The following is a 19,584-nucleotide window of genomic DNA, read 5'->3' as shown; positions in this document are numbered from 1 at the left end:
GAGCACCGTGCTCACCCTGCTGCCAAAATGCACATCTCATAGGTCAAGAAACCCATGGTTCATCATCTCACCTGAGCCCAAAAGCAAAAATAAAGATGGGGAAGGGCAGGACAGCAGAGCAAGGGTTTCACCTGCCCGTGCTGGGCTCACACGCCTCTCTGCAGGCTGCAAAGCACAAACAGGCAAGGAGGAGTTGCTATTTATGCCTGACTCACAGTATCGCTCTGGGAGAACTGTAAGGGCTATTGTGGGCCCTTCCCTACCACACCCAGCCAGGAGCAGGCAAACAGGTTGTGCCACATCCCTCCCACTGCTGCCGGCACCGCAAGCCCTGCGCAGGAGCCAGCTGCCCCTCCAGAAGGCAGAGCAGTGGGAGCCCATCTCACAGGGTTTTTGCTTTTGAGTTTCAGAGCCTAAAGATATTTTTTTCCCCCTTCACTCTTGAGTTAGATATGAGCCATTTTTAATAAAAATACCAAGCAATTCATTGGCAAAGGAGCCAAAGCGCCCCGAGCCAGAACATGTTGATGCCTGAGCAGGGCTGAAGCAGCCCAGCCTGCCCTGCAAGGGCAGCAGGAGCTGGTCCCCAGCCGCCGGCCACCAGCTCCTGCTGCCACTGGCATCAGCTCGGAGCAGGGATGTGCTGTCAAGCAAACAGCACTTCATCCTCACCAGCATGGCTCCTTGCTCCTCTAAGACAGGGGAGGCAGCACCATTGGAGTCACTCGCCACCAAGATCACTTGCTTTGGAGATTCAAACCCCAAATAAAGAGCATGAAAGGATGAAGCAAGGAGCCCAGGGGCTCAGCTCCTCCACTATTTGACACTGTGCTGGGCTTCCTTCTGTTGCTTTTCATTAAGGCAGACGAGGAAAGGTGACTGTGCCATCAAGGCAAGTAACGAAGCTGGCAGAAAAGGTATATTAGCTCATTAATGAGAAAAAGCAACAGACAGTAACAGGGCAAATTGTTTGAGCTCCAAAACCCTAAGAAAAAAAATAAATCTGCTTTTCAATGGCTGGTTAAATGCTGTTACCTGAATCCTTTGATGCCCAGCAAGTACTTGAACCCGCGTGGGGGGATGTGCCCATACCAGCACATACCCAGGGCAGATGAAGATGTGAAAGCACTGGGCGCCCAAGGACCCTGCCCCAGACACTGCTCTGACACAGGCACCCATTTCACCCCTCCTGGACTTTGCTAAGCACAACTGCCTGCTGGACAGGAGAGCTCCATCAGTTTGGGGGCTTTCTTTGGGAGTGGGGTGGACAGCATCAACCTTGTGCACATTATTAACAAAGCACTGCTTCAGGGTGGAATCCTGCCCCGCCGGACTTGGCAGAGCAGGGCGCTCAGCCTAGCAGTTACCAGTTCCCCTTTCAGCACCAGTTTCACTCCATTTTCCACCAGCTGCAGCACTGCCCCCCACCCCCAGCTCGGGCACATCCCTGCTGCTGCAGGGCTGCCTCCCCCTGTCCTGTAAACACCGACCGGCAATAACTCTGCTCGCACATCACAGAGGGGTTTGGGTTGGAAGGGACCTTGAAGATCATCTAGTCCAAGCACCCACCGTGGGTTGGGATCCCTCCCACCAGCCCAGGCTGCCCCCAGCCCTGTCCAGCCTGGCCTTGGCCACTGCCAGGGATGGGGCACCCACAGCTGCTCTGGGCAGCCTGGGCCAGCACCTTGCTGCCCTGACTGCAAAGAATTTCTTCCTTATATCCAATATAAGTATCATGTGCTGAAGGCCTGATCAAGCCAAATGTGAAGCAGAAGCGCGCTGTTGAGAACTTCTGCAATTTTTTTCCTCTTCCCTCATATTAACATGTCTCTATCCAAGTTCAGACCCAGCACGTGCCACGGACAAGCCCAAGCCCCAGCAAGAAGCAAGTCACAGCCCAGCCCCTCACCCAGACAAGGAGGTTCTGGCTTCAACAGTGCCGACACTCCACTGCAGGGCAGCCCAGGGAAGATCCCGGTGCCTGCAGCGGGAAGGATGCAAGTGTGGGGAAACAATCGCCCCACTGCGCTGATTCATCTATTTCCTCTTCAAAAAGGTTTCACTTATCACAGCCCCAAAGAATGGTACCAATTTGTTGATGTTATATTAGCAACTCATCAGCATTATAATGATCAGCTCTGTTTGCAGCTGCTGCTTTAACCCAGCTTGGCAAAGCTTAAAACATTTTATTTATTTATTGAGAGACAAGGTAAAAACCAAAAAGCAAAAGCTTCCTGAGGCACCCTGACTCAGGCAAGTTCAATGACACATTTCAGTAATTGGTTCCCTCAGGCTGAGCAGTTGCCATTGACGATTTTACTACGGACAGATTAAAGACCTGGGTGACCTGTGATGCCCCACGTTCCAGCAGCCACCCTGGATGCCTACAGATCATGTATCTGTATCATGATGTACAGACCAGTGAGTCCCTTAGCGCCCAGCTGCTCTGGCAGCAGCTATATTGGTGGCGCAGGATTAATTAGCAGAGAACACAACTGCACAGCCCTCACATTGACCAGCCTGCAGGCACCCGGCTCAGACCCACCTGAACCCATCCAGCACACCAGTGGCCCTGGGAGGGGAAGCAAGCACCTCCAGGACCCAGGGCTGGCCACACAAGAGGCTGTGCCCCTTCCTACAAGCCTGCCAAGCTCACAGCATTGCCGATGGACATCAGGAGCCAGCCCACAGACACACAACGGCCCCTCCACCCCTCCCCAAAGGTTGGAGCATCCCTGCCAGAGCACATCCCAGGCACAGTGCCTGGGCACACAGCAGGTAGGCATCCATGGGAGATGTCACCACTGAAGGTGAAACCCAAACGTTCCACACAGCTGCTATGCGTTAGAAACTCCAGCCAGGCAACATGCTCATCACAGATGCTCATTTAGCAACCCTCCACCATTACTTACCCAAACACAGGTTGGTGAGAACAAGCCTACTGCTATGGCAGTCTGCGTTTCATCGCAAGGTTTGAAGGCAGTGAAAAGGCAAGGCAGACAGCAGCAGGGCCCCTCTTTCTGAGGCAGGCAGCACAGTTTTTAAGAGGTCTTCCTTGCATTTCTGCACCCTTCACAAGCCCATTCCTACAGGTGCCTTCCCTAAGAGAACTACACAGCTTGGAGGCCAAGTGCTGAACTCCTGAGAAAATTTCTCGGGAAAATTAGGCCTTTTAACAGAATCACAGGTGGAAATGCAGGTCCAGAGCATCCAATTCTCCACCAGCACAAAGCTGTTACCCAAAAGCCATTAAGTGCATTGTTAAGCCCAATTTTGAAATGATCAAACAAGATTGCTGCTGCTCTCCCACCCACGAGCTCGTTGACCCAGGCAGAGGGACCCCACTGCAGGGACACCAAGCCTCATCCATCAAGCACAAGGATTTCCTGGAGCTCAGCTTCACTTTTTCTGGCTGCTGCTCTGGCAGGATCCCAGTGGGCATCGGGCACCACAGCCACCACCGACCCAGTGGTCCCCCATCACACACCAAACACTGCAACAACCTTTGACATTTGCAGGATCTATATCTGCATCTCTGCTGCTGCAGGAAGCATCTACCCAAAACTGCAAATCCAATTAACAGATTAATCCCTCTATCCCGGAGGATTCAGCGCAGCAGAAAGCCTCCAAACCACGCCGCCGCCAAGAGCAGGGCCAGACCAAGGTGCTGCAGGGAGGGCAAGACTCCGAACTTGCCTGGGCAGCCACAGGCACCCCACCAGGCTGCTCTGCTCCTCACCAGGAGCCACCATGCTGGCCGCCCCACCAGGCTGGTGGCACCCAGGTTCTATGCAGCATTGTGGACAGGACCAGGCTCTGTGCCCAGCTCTACCCCGCATCCCTCTGCGATGCTCATCAGTGCTTTAACAGCTGTACAGAGACAGTTTAAACCTCTTGAAGCCCAGCACCCTGCACGGACACCAAACAGCTGGACCACGAACGTGCCACTGGTCCCAATTTTATTCTGCAAGTTGTGGATCAGAAGCAAGCCACTGCCTGCCAGCAGCTCCCTTCAGCTCAGCAATGGTCAACTCACCACTGCACGGCTTGTCCCTTCACAGCACCGCACTCTAGCCAGAGCAGCTTTCACTAACCCAGGAGGACCTTCAAGAAAACCAGCTGCTAAACAAAAATCCACCTCTAGCCCTGACGGGGTGTCATGCAGGTGCTGCTCGGCCCCAACACCCCAGGGCGCTCCCAGCCTGCTGGAAACCACCTCCAGCCCCACTCACCAGGCACACACTTCCTTGCAGAAGAAAATCCTTTCCCATGACTTTGCCATGGCCTAGTTTTCAAGTGGGACAAAAGAAACTACATTTTGAGCAGCATCCAAGGGACCTATGCAGGAGCCAGACAAGGGCCGAAGTCACCCGAATGCTCACACACATGAGACAGGAGCTCCTCAGCAGCGCCTACAAACCATCCCCGGAGCAAGCCTGGAGCAACCTTCCCCACTCAGACACCAGCACTCCTGCTCTTCGCACCAGCTTCTCAGCTTCCCAAAAGCCACTACTGCAACCATAGAACATGTGAACAGCAGCATAAGAAACCTCTCTTGAAGAGGAACTGTGGGTCTAACCCTCCATGTGCCAGAAGCTGGGCAGCAGCCTGGAGAGCAGAGCAGGGAGGGGAGCAGCTTCCCTGCCATCCCTCCTGGGAATGCCACCACAAGCCAATGCCCGCTGCCACCGCTGACCCGGATCAGCCCCCCGGGGCTCACTCCCCCAGCCCACTGCCAGAGGGGTCCCACAACCCGGCTTCTCCCCCACTGCCCGCACAGCACCGGGGGCTGCTGCAGGGCACAGAGCAGCTGCAGCTCCGCCAGGCACAGGAGGCTTCCCCAGGTGGTTGGAAGCATAAAGCTGCTCAGCTGACAGGGAACCGCACGAACTGGCTCACAGCAAACCTCTGCTGTGCGGGGACAACTGACAGCTACACCTTGGGTCTGGTCAGGGCATCACTTTAGTTAAAACCCCCCAAGAAAACAGACTTTGAACATCCCAAACCTCAGCAATGGGGTTCAGACAGAGGTATGCCCCCACCAGACGCTCGTACCCAAAAACTCAAGCCACAGAGCCGATTACAGCTCAAATACTTTATTATCACCAGGTTTTCCATTACCACCCAGGATTATCCTGTCTACACACTGTCGCTAAAATCTGATGGAGAATTTACAAAAAATGTGAAGTGCTAAGCAGCTGGTGAGCAGAGACCCAAGCTGGGAGGCAGTGCACTGGCAGCCTGGATGTTTTCAGCACGACAAATGTACAGCATCACTGCCATCGGAGGAGCCTGTGTTTAAAAAAAGCCAGCACAGAGCCGAACAAGCTGTGCTGGACAGCCAGCACGTGCAGCTGGGGACCAGCACTTCTCCAGTGCCCAACTTCAAGAGCAACTCCTTGGAGTCACAAGTGCTACTGGAGAGGTGACAGCAGGAAAACATGACCAGCTTTGAGTGCCAAGAGCCGGAGCAGCTCTCCTGGCACAGGACAGCCTCCAAGTGCCCACTCAGCTCCCCAGGGTGCTGCAAACCACCCGGAGCTCCCAGCCCCCAGCCGTGCTGCATCACCCGGGGGGTGCAGAGCCCTCCATAGTCACCCCAACACAGGCAGCATCACTGCAGCACAGGCAGGGGAGCCAGAGCACAGATGTGGCTGCCTTAACCACATGTTAGACAAGGGGTCTGCAGTATTTCAGGTTCTTCTGACATCTCCTGTCCCAGAAATGAGATCAGAAACGCATCCACATTTAGAAAAGGGAAACAAAAACCTCAGGTTCTTTTCTATGGAGGCTGGGAAGAGATGCAAGCTGCAGTCCCAACCAGAGCATCCCAGAGTCCTGCCTGGCATCTTGGAGCAGCTTTCCCTGTCCTGCTGCTCATGGTGGAAACCACCTGCACAGGGAGGGAGCGGCAGGGGCACTGCACTGATGGAAGTGGCAGTTGTGAACATCCTCACTTGCTGTGGCCTTTAGTAAGAAATGAAACAACACAGACCCCAACGCCCCTTTCCTCCTTTCAAGCACTATCAGCAATCACAGTGCAGGGACTGATAATGTAAAGGTGTTCCCAGGAAAAGCCATACCTTTGGTGAGCACAGCCACAATCTAAAGCATTTTTTAGCCCCTGTTTACACATCCTGCTGGGAGGGGGGTGTGTCCCCAGCTGTTATCAGCTCCAGTAAACTGCAGCCAGAAATTTTATCTTAACTTTCTCCTGCACAGAGCAGCTGCCACAATAAATATCAGCAAGATCAACAAGGCCAGAGGCCCAAGGAGCAGCCGCTCATCATGGCTCAGGGCAGAGCAGGAGCTGCCAGGATTTGCCCTTGGATGCGCTCACACCAAGAGTGGAAGGTGCAGTAACATGGAAACATTTTAACCCCCCAAACACTTGAGCCATGCAGTGAATGCACATCAGGAGCCCGCAGGAGGGCACTAAGGATGCCTGTTGTCAAACCACCAGCCTTAGGCAAGGAAGCAGGACCACCAGACTACCCCAAAGCTAGGTTTTAAGTGTGGGCAAAGCCTTTTTTTTGGGCTTTTTTGTGGATTTGTGGTCCTCAAGCTCCTGCCCTCACCCAGCTGAGCCACCTCTGACAGGGCTTCCCAAGCTGTCACCTCCAGGAGGACAGAGCTGCTGCACCTTTCACCCCGCCAGAGGGGGAAGTAGCCCCCAGTAAGGTCTGCACAGCCTTTACAATCTCAGTTGCTGCATGCAGTGCACACAAGGCTTTTGTTTTATTTATTAAACAGAAACAGATTGCTATAGGCAGCCTTAATCCAAGTGATGGAATCTGTTTCCATAGACACTTACTGCTTCCCCATCAAAATTCAGACACAGGCAGCAAGCTGTGCATGGCCGAGCTGGAGCAGCCTGTGGCTGGGGGTAAGTGGCACCTGATACAGCACCACCAAAGCCTGACCCCTCCGAGGGGCTGGTCACTGACAGCTCCATCAGCTTTAGAGTCATTTCAGCTCAGCCTCTTCTCTGTTAATTGACTGCCTCAGAGAGATTGTGTTAATGAGGAGTTTGCTGTCTCCTGGCGCAGTGATATGGTGAACCAGACCTGCAGAAGGGGCTGAGGGGAAGAGGGGTTCACCTGGGACTGCAGGGGCAACGAGACCAAAACCCATCCCAGCCTTACAAGAGCCTTAACAAGAGGCAGCAGCATCCCTGGGGGAGGTGGAAGAGCCACCTTGAGCCACGTCTGCGCAGATGTGGGGCAGCTCAGGGGGAGATCACAGGAGCCATGTCTGAGCCATGGGGAAGCTGGAAAAGCAGCTCCCAAATGACTTACCAGAGGAGTAAGCATTAAAAAATAAAAAGGGAAAGGAGGCACCAAGCATCACAGCTCATGATGTCTGCCGCAACTCCCATCGACTGAGCAAGCACGAGTCCCCAGCCGTGTGGCACAGGGAAGCTGCACAGACAGCATGCAGCAGGTCCTGCAGCAGCTCTGCTGTGTTCAGGGGGGCTCAGGGTTAAATGCAGCCCCCACCGCACACGGCCTGAGCGCTGGGTGCTGCCAGGAGAAACCCTGCTTTGGTACGGCTGACCTGTCCCTTGCCCACACCGCTCCTGCTCCCCTGTGTCATCCCTTCCCCTTCAGAGGATGAGGATGGGCAGCACCACCTCAGCCCCCAAAGCAAAGTTGGTGCTTTTGCAAAGCACTTGCCTTTGCAAAGCAAGACAAAAATGCCAGCAAAGCTGCTTTCTGCAAATGCTTCCTCTTTGCAAACACCACAAGCTGACAGTGCCCCAAAATCCTGACACTAAGAATAGCAGGCTTTTTTTTTTAAAGCTACATTAACAGCAGATACAGAGGCACTTTTACCATTCACATAAGGCAGTATCAACTCCAAATTGAGCTTGCTATCTCCGTCTACAGCAAAAATCTAGTTTCATTCCTGTGCTCGGAGTGTGCTCCGGACTGCAACTCCATTTAGCAGTACATTGGTGACTTACCCAATTCTTTAGATCCCTGGCTTTCACTGGCCAACTCTCCCATCTTAACCAGAGCATCAAAGTAGCCTTTTGCTGCATACGTCATACCTAAAAGCATAAAAAAAATGCAGGTTATGTTCTCTTTAATGGCTATTATAACTCCTGTGGCACTGCATAGATGCTAGGCACTAAAATAGACATTACTTCAAAGGGCTTAACCCCACAGGGAGGGACTAGACAACAAACAAGAAAAATGAGTGAAGAAAGAAGAAAGCTCGAGCAGCGAGATTACAGGGCTATTTAGGAGAAAAAAGGTACATGCAGGACCTAGGTGGTTTTCATTCCAGCGTAACCATCAGCCTGCGTAATGCTGCTCAAGAAAATCACTGTGGAATAATTGAATATCACAGACTTTCATTATAGTTCAGTCTTGTTTGTTGACATTCCAGCTACACACTCCACTTTAATCAGATAAGCAGGGGGTTTCCTCTAATCACAAGAACATGTTGTACAGCTTTAGCTCAACACCATCAAATTATGTGCTGAAGCCTCTTCCAGCATGATTTACTGATTAAGACACTTCCTTCAGATGCCCCCACAAGCTCAGAGATCCAAAGTAAAGGATGACCAAAGACAATTTTAAAAATTACAGGAAGATCTTGGTCTTCAAAGCACATTCACAGCAGGGATGAGAGAAAAATAGAAAACAAGTGATCATACTGGTTATCCACAAAATGCTGCAGTTACACTGTGTCCAGCTTAAGTGGTGATAAAACAGCATGTTACAAACGCACTCCACTACCCGGGTAATTAAAAACTGCATTATTGGTATAACGTTTCAGAAGAACAAATAAAAAGCGGTTCCAAGCGCAGCCTCTTCTCCCCTATCTCCTTTCCTCCCCTCCCTGCTGCCCGCACCCGCTGCAGACCCAGCAGGGAGGCAGCAGGCAGAAGCACCCCCAGACCCGGAGCCCCTTGCCTCGTTAGCATCATTAGGGATGGCTGGGAAGCGCTGCTGCTTGTAAGGGTGCATGAAGTGCCCTATCCCTGGGGGATCAGAGTCCACCGCCCCTGTGCGGCCAACCGGGACAGACGGGCACTTCCCACATTACGGCCAGTTGATCCATTAAAAAAAAATCTAGTTAAAAACTGCCAAGAATCAGGCAGCAAGCAGCATGACAGGGAGCACCTGCACCTGCAAACAGCAAGGGGTCTGCACCTTAGGAGATCCTCACTGAACCATCCAGGAACCCTTTGACTTGTGGGAAATAACATTTGCCCAAGGCACAAAGCAAGGCGGCACAGATCCTTCACAAAGGTCATATTGCAACATGGGACACCAAAATATTTTTTCCCACCGACTTAAGACTGTGACAGCCTCCTCCCTTACAGGCATTTCCACTGAGCCAATTAAAAAAATAAAATCCAGGAGACTTGCAGTGCAGCTCTGAAGCAAGCAGAGCCCTCCCCAAAAGCAAGCAGCTGCCTGCGGTCGAACACAGCCTGCCCTAAACCTCCCCAGGACCAAGCTGAGGGAGGCCCAGGCAGTATGCAAAGTCATTTTAAGTCAAAACAGTCCTTTTTATGGTTTTCATCAATTCACAGTTTTACTTTTGATCACTTAAATCTACGCCTCCCTGATGGCTCCCAATCGGACCCTGTGCTCCTAGCCGAGAGCTGCCACCAGTATTTTTAGATTTTTCCCTCTCTTCCAAAGTGTTCTGGGCAATTTGAACAATCCAGTAACACATCTTTTAAACAGAACTTAAAATTATCTTAATTATAAATATTTTAAAATAACATTTAAAGAGAAACTGGTTGGAAGTGTGTTATCCAGCTATCGCCCAAGCTTTTATCGCTTGAATCCTTTTCACATCCGTGGCCACAGCACGCACGTGCCTCACGTGTCCTAATGCCGTGAGCTCTGCATCAAGGTCCAAGAACCATCTCCCCACTTTCCTCCCCTCACTCTCCTTGGGAACAAAGAGCATCCCAAGTCTGTTTTCCAAGCTTCCCTCCCTTCCAAAGCCACACTGTCCAGCCAGACCCTCACCAGCCCCGCAGCCTCCAGCATTTCCACAATAAATGCGTCAGCAGCTCAGTTTCACTTACTTGCTAAGGCTTTTTCATAGGTCTTCCCCATAGAAATGAAATTCCTGAGGCTGGGATTGAACTGCTCCATGATCGTCTAAAGGAAAAAGAAGAACATCGCTGGGGTTAGCAAAGATGACCGGGAGCTGGACAGAGCAGCTCCGCACCCGCCCGGGGCAGCCAGCTTTACACCGAGAGCCTCCAGCAGAGCCATGTATTGCAAATAACACACAAAAGCGACTAAAGGGCAAGCACCTTGTGATCTGGGGCACGTCAGGAGCCAGGGATGAGGGCAGTGCAGGATTCACCCAACGCCAAACCCAGCACGGCTGTAAGGGCTGTTGAACACAGCCAGGATGGCAGCTGAAGGTAGCAGCCCCTGCTGCGCCTCAGGCCATGCCTGCTCCAGCCCCGGTGAGAAGCTCCAGCAGCTGCTGCAGGCACTGCCCTGGCAGGCAGAGCCAAGCCTGGCGCGGCCGGGGGGTGATGCCCCAGGTACCCTCCCTTCATCCCACAGCTTCCCTGAGGGCCACCAAACTTGGGTTTTGAACGCCACAAGGTAGAGGGTCAACAACAAGGTGGCTCTGCAGCGTCCCTGTAGGAGATGCCTTGTGCAGGTGCTTCACCATGAGAAATAAACAAATGCCCCAACCATGAAATTATCAGATATGGCAAATAGAACCATAATAACACCTCAGGTGGCTATTTGAGACTGCAGGCAACAGCCCTCAGAGCAGCGGCAAAGTTGACCCGAGTTCCAGGAGATGATGGCTGGTGATGTCCTGCTCCTGGGGCACAGCCCTGGAGAGCAGCATCACCTCGGTCATCACAGACAAGCAGGAAGGGCTGAAGAGCAGTATCCAAATCACGCCCAAGGAGCCGAAGCCAGAACAAAGCTACTGTCATCCCCACTGAGCTGGTCCCAGCCACGGCTGAAGCCACACGCAATGAATTACACCTCTGTCTCAAAGCACTTGGTGTCACTTTCCACCTGCCTATAGATGCATAAATTAGGGTGTCGGTGAACACCAGAAGCTCTGTCTGACAGCTTTTCCTCCCTCGCTTTAAGGTCCTTATTTAAACACGGAGTGGGGAAGGAATAATCGGATCACAAAGAAGAACAGCTCTTTGTACTTGGCACAGCCACGGCTGGCCCTCCCTGGCCAGAGCTATTCAATCCCCGGTGCCAATAGCATCTCTAGAACCAGACACTGATTCCCAGGCCAGCTGCGGCGGAGACAACAGAATCTCCATTCTCCCCCCACAAATCCCACCTCCGGACCAAGCCTGGCTGCAGCGGAGCAGCCCCGGGGCCAGTCCCAAGCCACATCAGGGACGCCCCTTGCCCTGTCCCCACAGCCCTCCACCAAAGGCACAGCCAGGGAATGGAGTTTAATGCCTAAAGGTCCCCGCGCAGCCCAAGCGGGGTTGCACCGGCGTCCCCCCCGGGAAGCATGGGCTCTACAGCCCCATGCTGCTGGCAGCGTCCCATCCCGGGAAGGGGAGGGAAGATGACAGACAGACACTTATGGCGAATAAGCTGATTAAGCATCTGTCACCTCATCTGAAACTGGCCAAACACTATAAAGCTCATTTTCTGCCAGAGGCATTTTTATCCCGAATTCCTGCTGCCTGGCCTTTGCAGAATGTGACAGTTCAATTTTCTTCCGCAGGTGCATGTGTGCAAGACTCAGCCAGCACCTTCCCTGGCTCAATACAGCCATTTTATAATTTCTGTGAGCAGGAACCTGTGCAGGACACCAGCTCAGTGTTCCAGCACCGAGGCACTGGTATTCGTCGGCAGGAAAAATCCTTTTATCCCTCCAAGGAGCATAGGGTAGCAGCCCTGCTCCCGGCTGGAGCGGTGGGCTAAGGATGGCTGTGCCGAAGCACCAACCCACCCCAAAAGCCACCATCCCACCACCCCAACAGCTCTCGGTGCTTTTGGGTCTGCCCCACACCACCACACAAGCCTGCAAAGAGCAGAAGAGGATTGCAGAGTTCTTGCAGGCAAGCACGAAGCTAATGAGAAACTTCAGTGCTAATTAAGGCTGCAGGTCAAGCTCCACCGCAGCACAGTGTGAGGGAAGCTGCTTTGGGGCAGCACAGAGCAGTTTAGCGAACACACTCAGCTTGAAAGGAGAAAATTAACCTGTAGCAACAAGCCACATAGTGAGTTGTTTTCTCTAATTGTAGGAGACAATTGTACAGGAGTTAATTAACACCAATGACTACTGCTCCATCTATTCAATGTCACGTCTAACTTTGGTCAAAAAAAAAAATCTACCTGTGTCGCCCCAGAAAGGAGCTGGGGTTGCTGCCCAGGGACAGAGCCATGGCCATGTCCCCAGCACCAGCAGAGCCGCGGCTGCAGCCTCCTCCACGCTCCAGCTCAGCCTGAGCAGTCTGAGGCTGTGTAACACTTAGGCAGAAGAAATATTGGCAGAAATTCTGTGGGGAAGTGATTTTTAAACAGTTTGCTAGGTTAAGTGCAGTAAGTGTTTATGTATATGTATGTATACATGTATATAAATAAAATTATTTTTGCAGCAGCAGCTGTGTAAACATATCTTCCTGAGGTACGGAGCTTAGTGAATCGATGACAGAACAGCACCTGCAGACAAAGCGCCGGTGACCAGCGGCCATCCCAGTGTGGGGCAGTGGCACAGATGGGTGCAGCCAGCGATGGAGAGCAGTGCCATGCCCGAGGGCTTACAGCCACCGAGCTGCTCTCTTGACCTGCAGGACTTGTGGGGTGGGATGGGATCAAGGAAATCCCCTTCCAAAATTCAGTGCATCTTCCCCAAACCGGAGGGAACCAAAGCACAGCTCAGCGCTGGCTGCTGCTGGCACCGCTTGGGGCAGGACCCTGCGCCCCACCGACCAACAACAGCTACCTTAAAACAATAAATATAGGGACAAAAGCCCCCCGAGAGGTCCCACTGACCAGCTGAAGAAGGGGGGAGGCGACCGCCTGCCAGCCAAATGAAATTCACTGAACCTCAGGAGGAAGTTTGCTGAAAGTGAATGTTTTTTAAGACATTGTCTGGGGACTCCAACAAAAACAGCCAGGCAGGATGAGGGCACTGAACAGGGCTCTTCACTCCAGAGATAAAAACAGAGTTTTTTCAAGCCTTCTTCTCACTCTCAGGGTGGGAAGGGAAGGTGACTCCAGAACTAACACACCTTCACATCCCCCCGCCAGGTGAGAAGCTGAAATGCCAGCAGCTGCTCAGGAGAAATACTGAAAAATAAACATTTTCATCACAAGACAGGCTTAGCAAGCACTCGCTTCCCACAGCCAGGTCAGGCAGCAGAGCAGCCCACACAGCAGGGAGGGCGGCAGCACTGCTCCCCCTTGGCTGCCAAGGTGAAGCTGGGCTTGCAGGACACTACAGAAAAGCTAATATTCAGCAAAATTCTGGTAATGGAAGCAAATCTCGTTCTCCCTCAAATTTTGCTCCATCAGCACCGCCCACAAGTTGTTTGCCTTCCACACACTGGCTGGGCAGAGTTTAGAAAAACACAGACAAAAAAAACCCTGGCAGCTAAAGGTTGAAAGGGCTTTGCTTTGTTCCACTGCACTAAATTCCCTGGGTAATACCACTCAGCTCTCTGGGATTGGCACAGCTTTATTTAGCTGCCAAAAATGAAACTAATGCAAAGCACAAGGTCTCCAGGACACAGTCCTACTGAATGAGGGGGGGAGAAGAGGCAACAGAAAACGAGGTCCCCGTCCCTCCCCTGAGCGCACTCCATGGCAAGGATGTACCAGCTGCTCCCACACCGTCACAGCCCGCCCAGAAGTAAAAGTTTAAACCTCCCCGCGGACAAGCTGGAAGTGGAGCTGGTTCAGGTTGTACCAGGTTTCTCCTGCATAGGACAGACCTGCATGACACCTTCAAGGCTTGAAAAACAATTTCAGAACAGGCTGCACAGCCCTCCCCAGCGCCATCCCCGCAGCCGCCCGGGCGGCTCCTGAAGCCAAACAGGCAGCAGCATGCCAAGCAGGAGCCCCCGTGCCCCGCCGAGGCAGAGGATGCTCAGCAGCTGTGCTCTGCTGGGCACCCAGGCTCCGCACCACCACCTCCGCACAGCTGTGGTAGGACCTCATGCCGCACGGCTGTGCTGGGCCATCTGCGGTTATGGTGCCGGACTTTGTGCCCTGTCCCCCGGCCGTGCAGCAACAGGGCAAAGGGACAGACAACAGGGGATTGAGGGGGAAGGAGGCTCCTAGATTTGACCAAGGGATGAGCGTCACCATGACTGCCTGGCTTTTCTCCCAGACAGCCTGGGCAGTGCTGCTGGGGACATCCCAGACACCCTGGTGGACACAAGTGATGGACTCTGAGCTAACCCCCACCTCGGTATTTTCCCGCTACCATTCCTTGCTGCCCCCACGCAGTGCTAAGGCACAATGGCTCCTTGCAAGATTGACGCTGCACACAGGCACGGGTGGCCTGGGCTCAGCCTGGCACCCACTGCTTTCCCGGGTGACTCATGGGTGACAGCAGGACCTCAGGTGGCCATGACAAGTGCCATCAGAGGGGGTTGCACCATGGGATGCTCCACTACACCAGTCACACAGCAAAAGTGGCTCAGCTATAAGGAAGTTTTAGTTTCTAAATGGGTCAGTCCTGCTCCTCCTAGAACACCTTTGTTATTTCTCTATTAATATTTAATTCCCAAACCCCAGCACTGCCTCCATCTCGGCTCATCCTGCCTCACGCCATCAGAAGGCAGCCCTGTCATTTTAAGAGCCAGGTTTCCGCTGGGAGGGAAACCTCGCTGGACTTGTTAGCAGGGCTGATTTTAATTGCTTACAACACACCCACCTTACAGCTCTGCCACTGGGAATATCCCCATCCATCCCCTTCCCTGGTATCTTGGTGCACCGTAACACACAACAGCAGCAGCGTTTCACAACTGGAGCTGCTGACAGCTGCGGTGCCACATCCCTCCCTCGCTGCTGGCAAGCCCACCTCCCCAAGCACTCCCCAAGCTCGCCGCAAGCCAGCGGGACCGGCCACATGGTTGTCCTCCGGCTGGGGTTCTCACGAGGTCCTGCCCCAAAGCCAGATGGCATGACCAGGGCTCAGCACAATCTTTCCTGGAGAAAGAGCTCAGGAGCAAGAGAACTGGCAGGGGGAAGCAGGGTCCCCATCTAAAGGTATTTAGTTTCTACTGGCTATCGTGCCAGAGGATGAAGGGATCCAAGTTTCAGGGCCAGAGCTCTGAACATCTTTGTAACCAGGGTCTGGGCTTGAAGGGAACTGGAAGGAGGACCTGGACGGCACACAGCACCCCCTGGGCAGCACCCTGTCAGTACCCACCAGCAGTCACCCTGCCAGGCAGCCCTGGGGCTGGGACCCCCGCTGCCGAGCTAGGAGCATCACCCAGCCCTGGCCCCTTCCCTGCAGACCCCCCGCAAGGGGCTCCACTCAGCCAAAGGCTTCAGCCCACAGAGCTCGGTGCAGGAGATGTCTGACATGCACTGGCCTGCAACATGAGCAGCACGGGAGTGAAACCTTGGCCACGAGCAGATTCAACACAACCAGGCACTGAAGGCAAAGCCAGCGGCTGCCTCCATCCCAGCGAGCAGCATCTCTCATCGGCAGCAGCTGCACGGGAAGCGATCTGGAGCACCTTTGGCAAGTCAGGAGCTACCTGCTTGTAACAGTTCTCAGTCAAGAAGTTTCAACAGTCTCGAGATGCAGCATCTCAGCAGAGGGCAGAGACCACGCACCCAGCCTGCAGCAGCATGGCACGCAGAGGGGACAGAGCAGCAGAAAGCGAGGGCAGCCCCACATCAGCACCCCAGTGCCAAGCCACGGGGCAGTGCGGGAGTAGAGCCCAGCACCCTGCAGCTGAACCAGCACCAACCCTCACTCCAAAGACTCTGATGCAGAGCCAAGACTCCTACAAAGATGCAAAACTCTGGCAAAAGCGCTTTGCCCTATAAAAACACCACAGCCCTGGGCCCTGCTTACCACAGGATAACAAGCCTGGCTTCCCCCCTGCTACCCTGAGCACAGTTATCGCTGGGAAAGGAATCCTGCAGTGCTTGACCCGCTCCCTCAGGACACAGGCAGACGGCACCCACTCCCCACGGGAGCAGGGTGCTGCCCTGGAAGCCATGTAGCAGTGTCACTGACCACAGCGATGCACCGGTCTGACCAGAGTCCTGGCACCCATCTGACAGGTTTCCTGCATCTGGGGTGCAAGAAGCCCCAACACAGGGAGTGGAGTGTGTGGACATGGGGGGTGGCACAGGCTGACTCCAGGGGCCAGCTCCTTCCTCCTGTCACACCGCATCATCCCTCTGCTGCCAAACACCAAACCACCCACAATTTCCCTTCCGATTCACTTGAGCAAGAATCACTCCCCTTCCCCTCTGGACTTGGAGATAACAAGGCAAGAGGCTGTTATGCTGGCAATAACATTTATTACAGTTGATGTGTAGCAAATTACTATCAGGAATTATAAGCCTGCATTTGTGCAAGACAATTAGGCTTCGAGTTTGGGGTGTTTTTAAGCAAACACCTCTTCAAACGCGGAGCTATTCACACACCATTACAAAACGATCTTCCACAGGAAGAAATAGCTTTAAAATGAAATGGAGGTTAGCCTGTAAATGGCAATAATCTAATCTGTCATAAATGAGACAGATTTGTCTTCAGGGGAAGGAAAGAATTGCCAGTCCCTTCCTTCCGCAAATAGACAGTCCCATGTGAGGGACGAGCAGTGCACAGGGAGCAGCCCAGGGAGCTGCCCTTCCACCAAGCCCTGCACCCACAGCCGGAGAGGTTTCACCCCCCCAACCCCGTGCTCACAGAAGAGCCCAACAGCTGTGTTGCTACAACAGGGTCCTTGCGAGTGAATCAGCACCAGGGAAGGTGGGATTACATTGGTGGAAGGTGCCAGCAGCCTCCGTCTCCCTCTGTAATTACTACACATGTGTAGGCAGCTGCCTGTAGTGGCAGCATTGGCAAGGAGGCGGCTGACAGCTCCTCCACCATCTCATTAGCACAGTCACTCCAAGGGTGAGCGCTGGTTCTGGAAAATGATTACAATGGGCTTCCTGAGCAGAACGCCTTGGGAAAGCCTGCGTGGGAGAGGGTGCCTGGCACAGGGAGCAGCCGAGAGCTGCCTGCTCCAGACCTCCCAGGAGCCGGCTCGACCCCCTGGTCTGGCTGCTTCCAAAACCCCGGCGAGACAACAGCAGTGGCTGGAAGCAAGCACGTGGCAGCTGCCCATCCTGCACCCCTGCAGCTCGGGATGGGGTGGCTGTGAGGAGGCACCAGCCAAACCTCCCCAGCATCATCCTCCTTCCTCAGGGTTGTCACCTCCTGACCACAGTGGTGTTCAGGCTACAGTACAGGCCAGAAGAGCACAGACAAAGGAACAGGTAAACGGGCAGTGGGGATGTAAAGCACTGGGGATGGTTTTGGACTTGGGAGACTCCAAAGCTTATGGAGCTCCAGAGAATCCACACAGTCCCCGAGCCTCCAGCCCTCACACTGGGCTCCAGGAGGTTGCACAAGTCCTCAAAGAAACAGGCAAGCACTGGGTTCCTGCATGCACCCCATGCCACGTGCTTCCAGAGGCCAAGAAAAGCATTGTTATCTTCAGAGGAGGAAAGGCTCCTCATTCACTGCAGGGAATGCAAACGGAGTCAGGACCATCCTCCAGCTCCCAGCACAGCGATGGTGATGTTGGGTAACTCCATGAGATCTGCCTCCATGTCCTCACTCCCCACACCCTAGCTGCTCCCACTAAAATACCAAGAAGTTAAAAGTGTTCACTAATTGATGGAAACCTTTGGACTCCTCTCAAGTCCACCTTTGGCTCTTGGGGCCAAGAGGTCCCCATGCACCCTCCGCACTTCAGGCAGATCCACCAGGCTCCAATGGAGACAGTGCTGCTGCTTGCTCCGTGCCAAGGGCACCCTGCTCTGCCTCCAGACCCACAGCTCACACCGTGCAGGGACGATGAAGCTGGTGGTCAGAGGCAAGAGAAGAGCCCAGCCAGCATTCACCCATCACCCCTGGTTTCCTGGGGGAACAAGCTTCACCCAGCGCAGTCCGTACGATGGCACAAGCCACCCTGCACACTCCTTACAGCACAGCGCCCCGGAAAATTGTGACCTGCTCTGCAAACCTGTTATTAGTGCAGTTCTTCGAGGACAACACACCTCAAACAACTGAGCCACCAGCTGAAACTATTGCCAACAACTGTCCCCAGGCCAACCACACTGTCACCCGGTGGAGGGGACCAGCGGGGCTGGGTGATGGACCCCAGCAGCTCTCTGGGTTCTGGGACGTCCCAGGGCCAAGCTGTGCTGATGCCCCATGCTCAGCTCCCGGGAGTGACAGGGGTTACACCCCGCAGTGCCCAGCTCTGCCCAGGTCCGAGAGCAACCTGCACAGCAGGACCCTGGGTGCAGAGGGGGGAAGGGAGCCCCAGGCACCCAAGCCCCCAAAACCAGACAGCTCCATTCGCAGATCTCCTCTATGCTAAGAGCAGCCCAGATTTTGGGTGCCATTAGCTCTGTCCCAAGAGCATATGCCTCAGGATCCCCAAAACCGTGACTTTAGAACTTCAGTATTTTTTTATACTAAATTTTCCTATCACAGCTTTTTTTTTTTTTTCCCTGCTTGATGCTCCCAGGTAACTCAATCTGACTACTTAAGATGCAGGAAATCATGCAAGCTTCCCAGTTTAACAAATGACATCCTGCACTACGTGTTAGGCTAGAGAGGTTTTATTAGACTTGTCACAGGACTCAGCAGAGCAGAAACCACTTCCTTCACAGGGAAAATTAAAGCACATAAATTATTTTATTTTTCTCATGGCCCTGGGAGCAAAGCAGAAAAAACCAAACCCGGAGATATTCCCAAACTCCAGCTATATGCAGGACGCGGAGACGGCTCCGACGCTGCCGGGTGCCGCCAGAGGCGGAGGGGCGCAGCGAGGGCCGGGGGGCTCTGCCCGCCCGTGGGACGGGGCGACCCACACGCAGGCTCCCCGCCCCCTCCCGCGGCGCCCGCACCCAGTCCCGCACCCGGCGCGGAGCGGGGGGGCCCCGCAGCCCCCGGGGAGGGAGCGGCCCCAGCCCCGCACCCGGCAGAGGATGGGCAGGGTGGGGGGTAAAATAAAAGGACACCCACCCCCTCGCCCTCAAGCCGGGCAGCCCCCCCGCGGCGCTCACCTTGTAGACATTCTCGGTGAGCCGGTGCACCTCCTCGGAGCGGGACATGCTGGGCGGCCCGGGCAGCACCATGGGCGGGCGGCGAGCACCGGGGAGCGGCAGAAGCAGCGCGGAGCCGTGGCCGCGCCGCCTTTTATCGGCTGCCGGAGCCGCCACCGCCCCGTCCCGCCCCGCGGGGAGGGGCCGCCCCGGGCCGCCCCGGGCCAGACTCCGCCGGGGCGGGGGCTGCGGGCGCGGCGGCGGCCGGGGGCGGCCGGGGGCGCGGGGGCCGGGCTCCCCCCTGTGACCCGCCGCCGGGACCCCCCTGCCCCAAACCCGTCCGCGCCACCTACCCCAC

General features: G+C 54.4%; 1 protein-coding gene across 7 annotated transcripts in view; it reads right to left on the bottom strand.

Moving 5' to 3' along the window:
• Positions 1-19,333, bottom strand: part of BAIAP2 (BAR/IMD domain containing adaptor protein 2) — a 47,633-nt gene extending 28,300 nt beyond the window's left edge. For 4 of the 7 annotated variants that reach the window (XM_056332693.1, XM_056332722.1, XM_056332730.1 and 1 more), the window contains exons 1-3: positions 19,248-19,331; positions 10,058-10,133; positions 7,967-8,053 (exon numbers count right to left, since the gene is read on the bottom strand). In XM_056332693.1, the coding sequence (XP_056188668.1) occupies positions 7,967-8,053; positions 10,058-10,133; positions 19,248-19,319 (235 nt within the window). In that variant the 5' untranslated portion in view covers positions 19,320-19,331. Of the gene's footprint in view, positions 1-7,966; positions 8,054-10,057; positions 10,134-19,247 lie in introns of all 7 variants that reach the window. The other 3 variants (XM_056332748.1, XM_056332740.1, XM_056332703.1) reach the window with 2 other exon arrangements.
• Between the last annotated feature and the right edge of the window lie 251 nt (positions 19,334-19,584).

The sequence above is a fragment of the Falco biarmicus genome, chromosome 1, assembly GCF_023638135.1.
Source record: "Falco biarmicus isolate bFalBia1 chromosome 1, bFalBia1.pri, whole genome shotgun sequence".
NCBI classification, from domain to species: Eukaryota; Metazoa; Chordata; class Aves; order Falconiformes; family Falconidae; genus Falco; species Falco biarmicus.
This window is presented reverse-complemented; position numbering and strand designations above follow the sequence as displayed.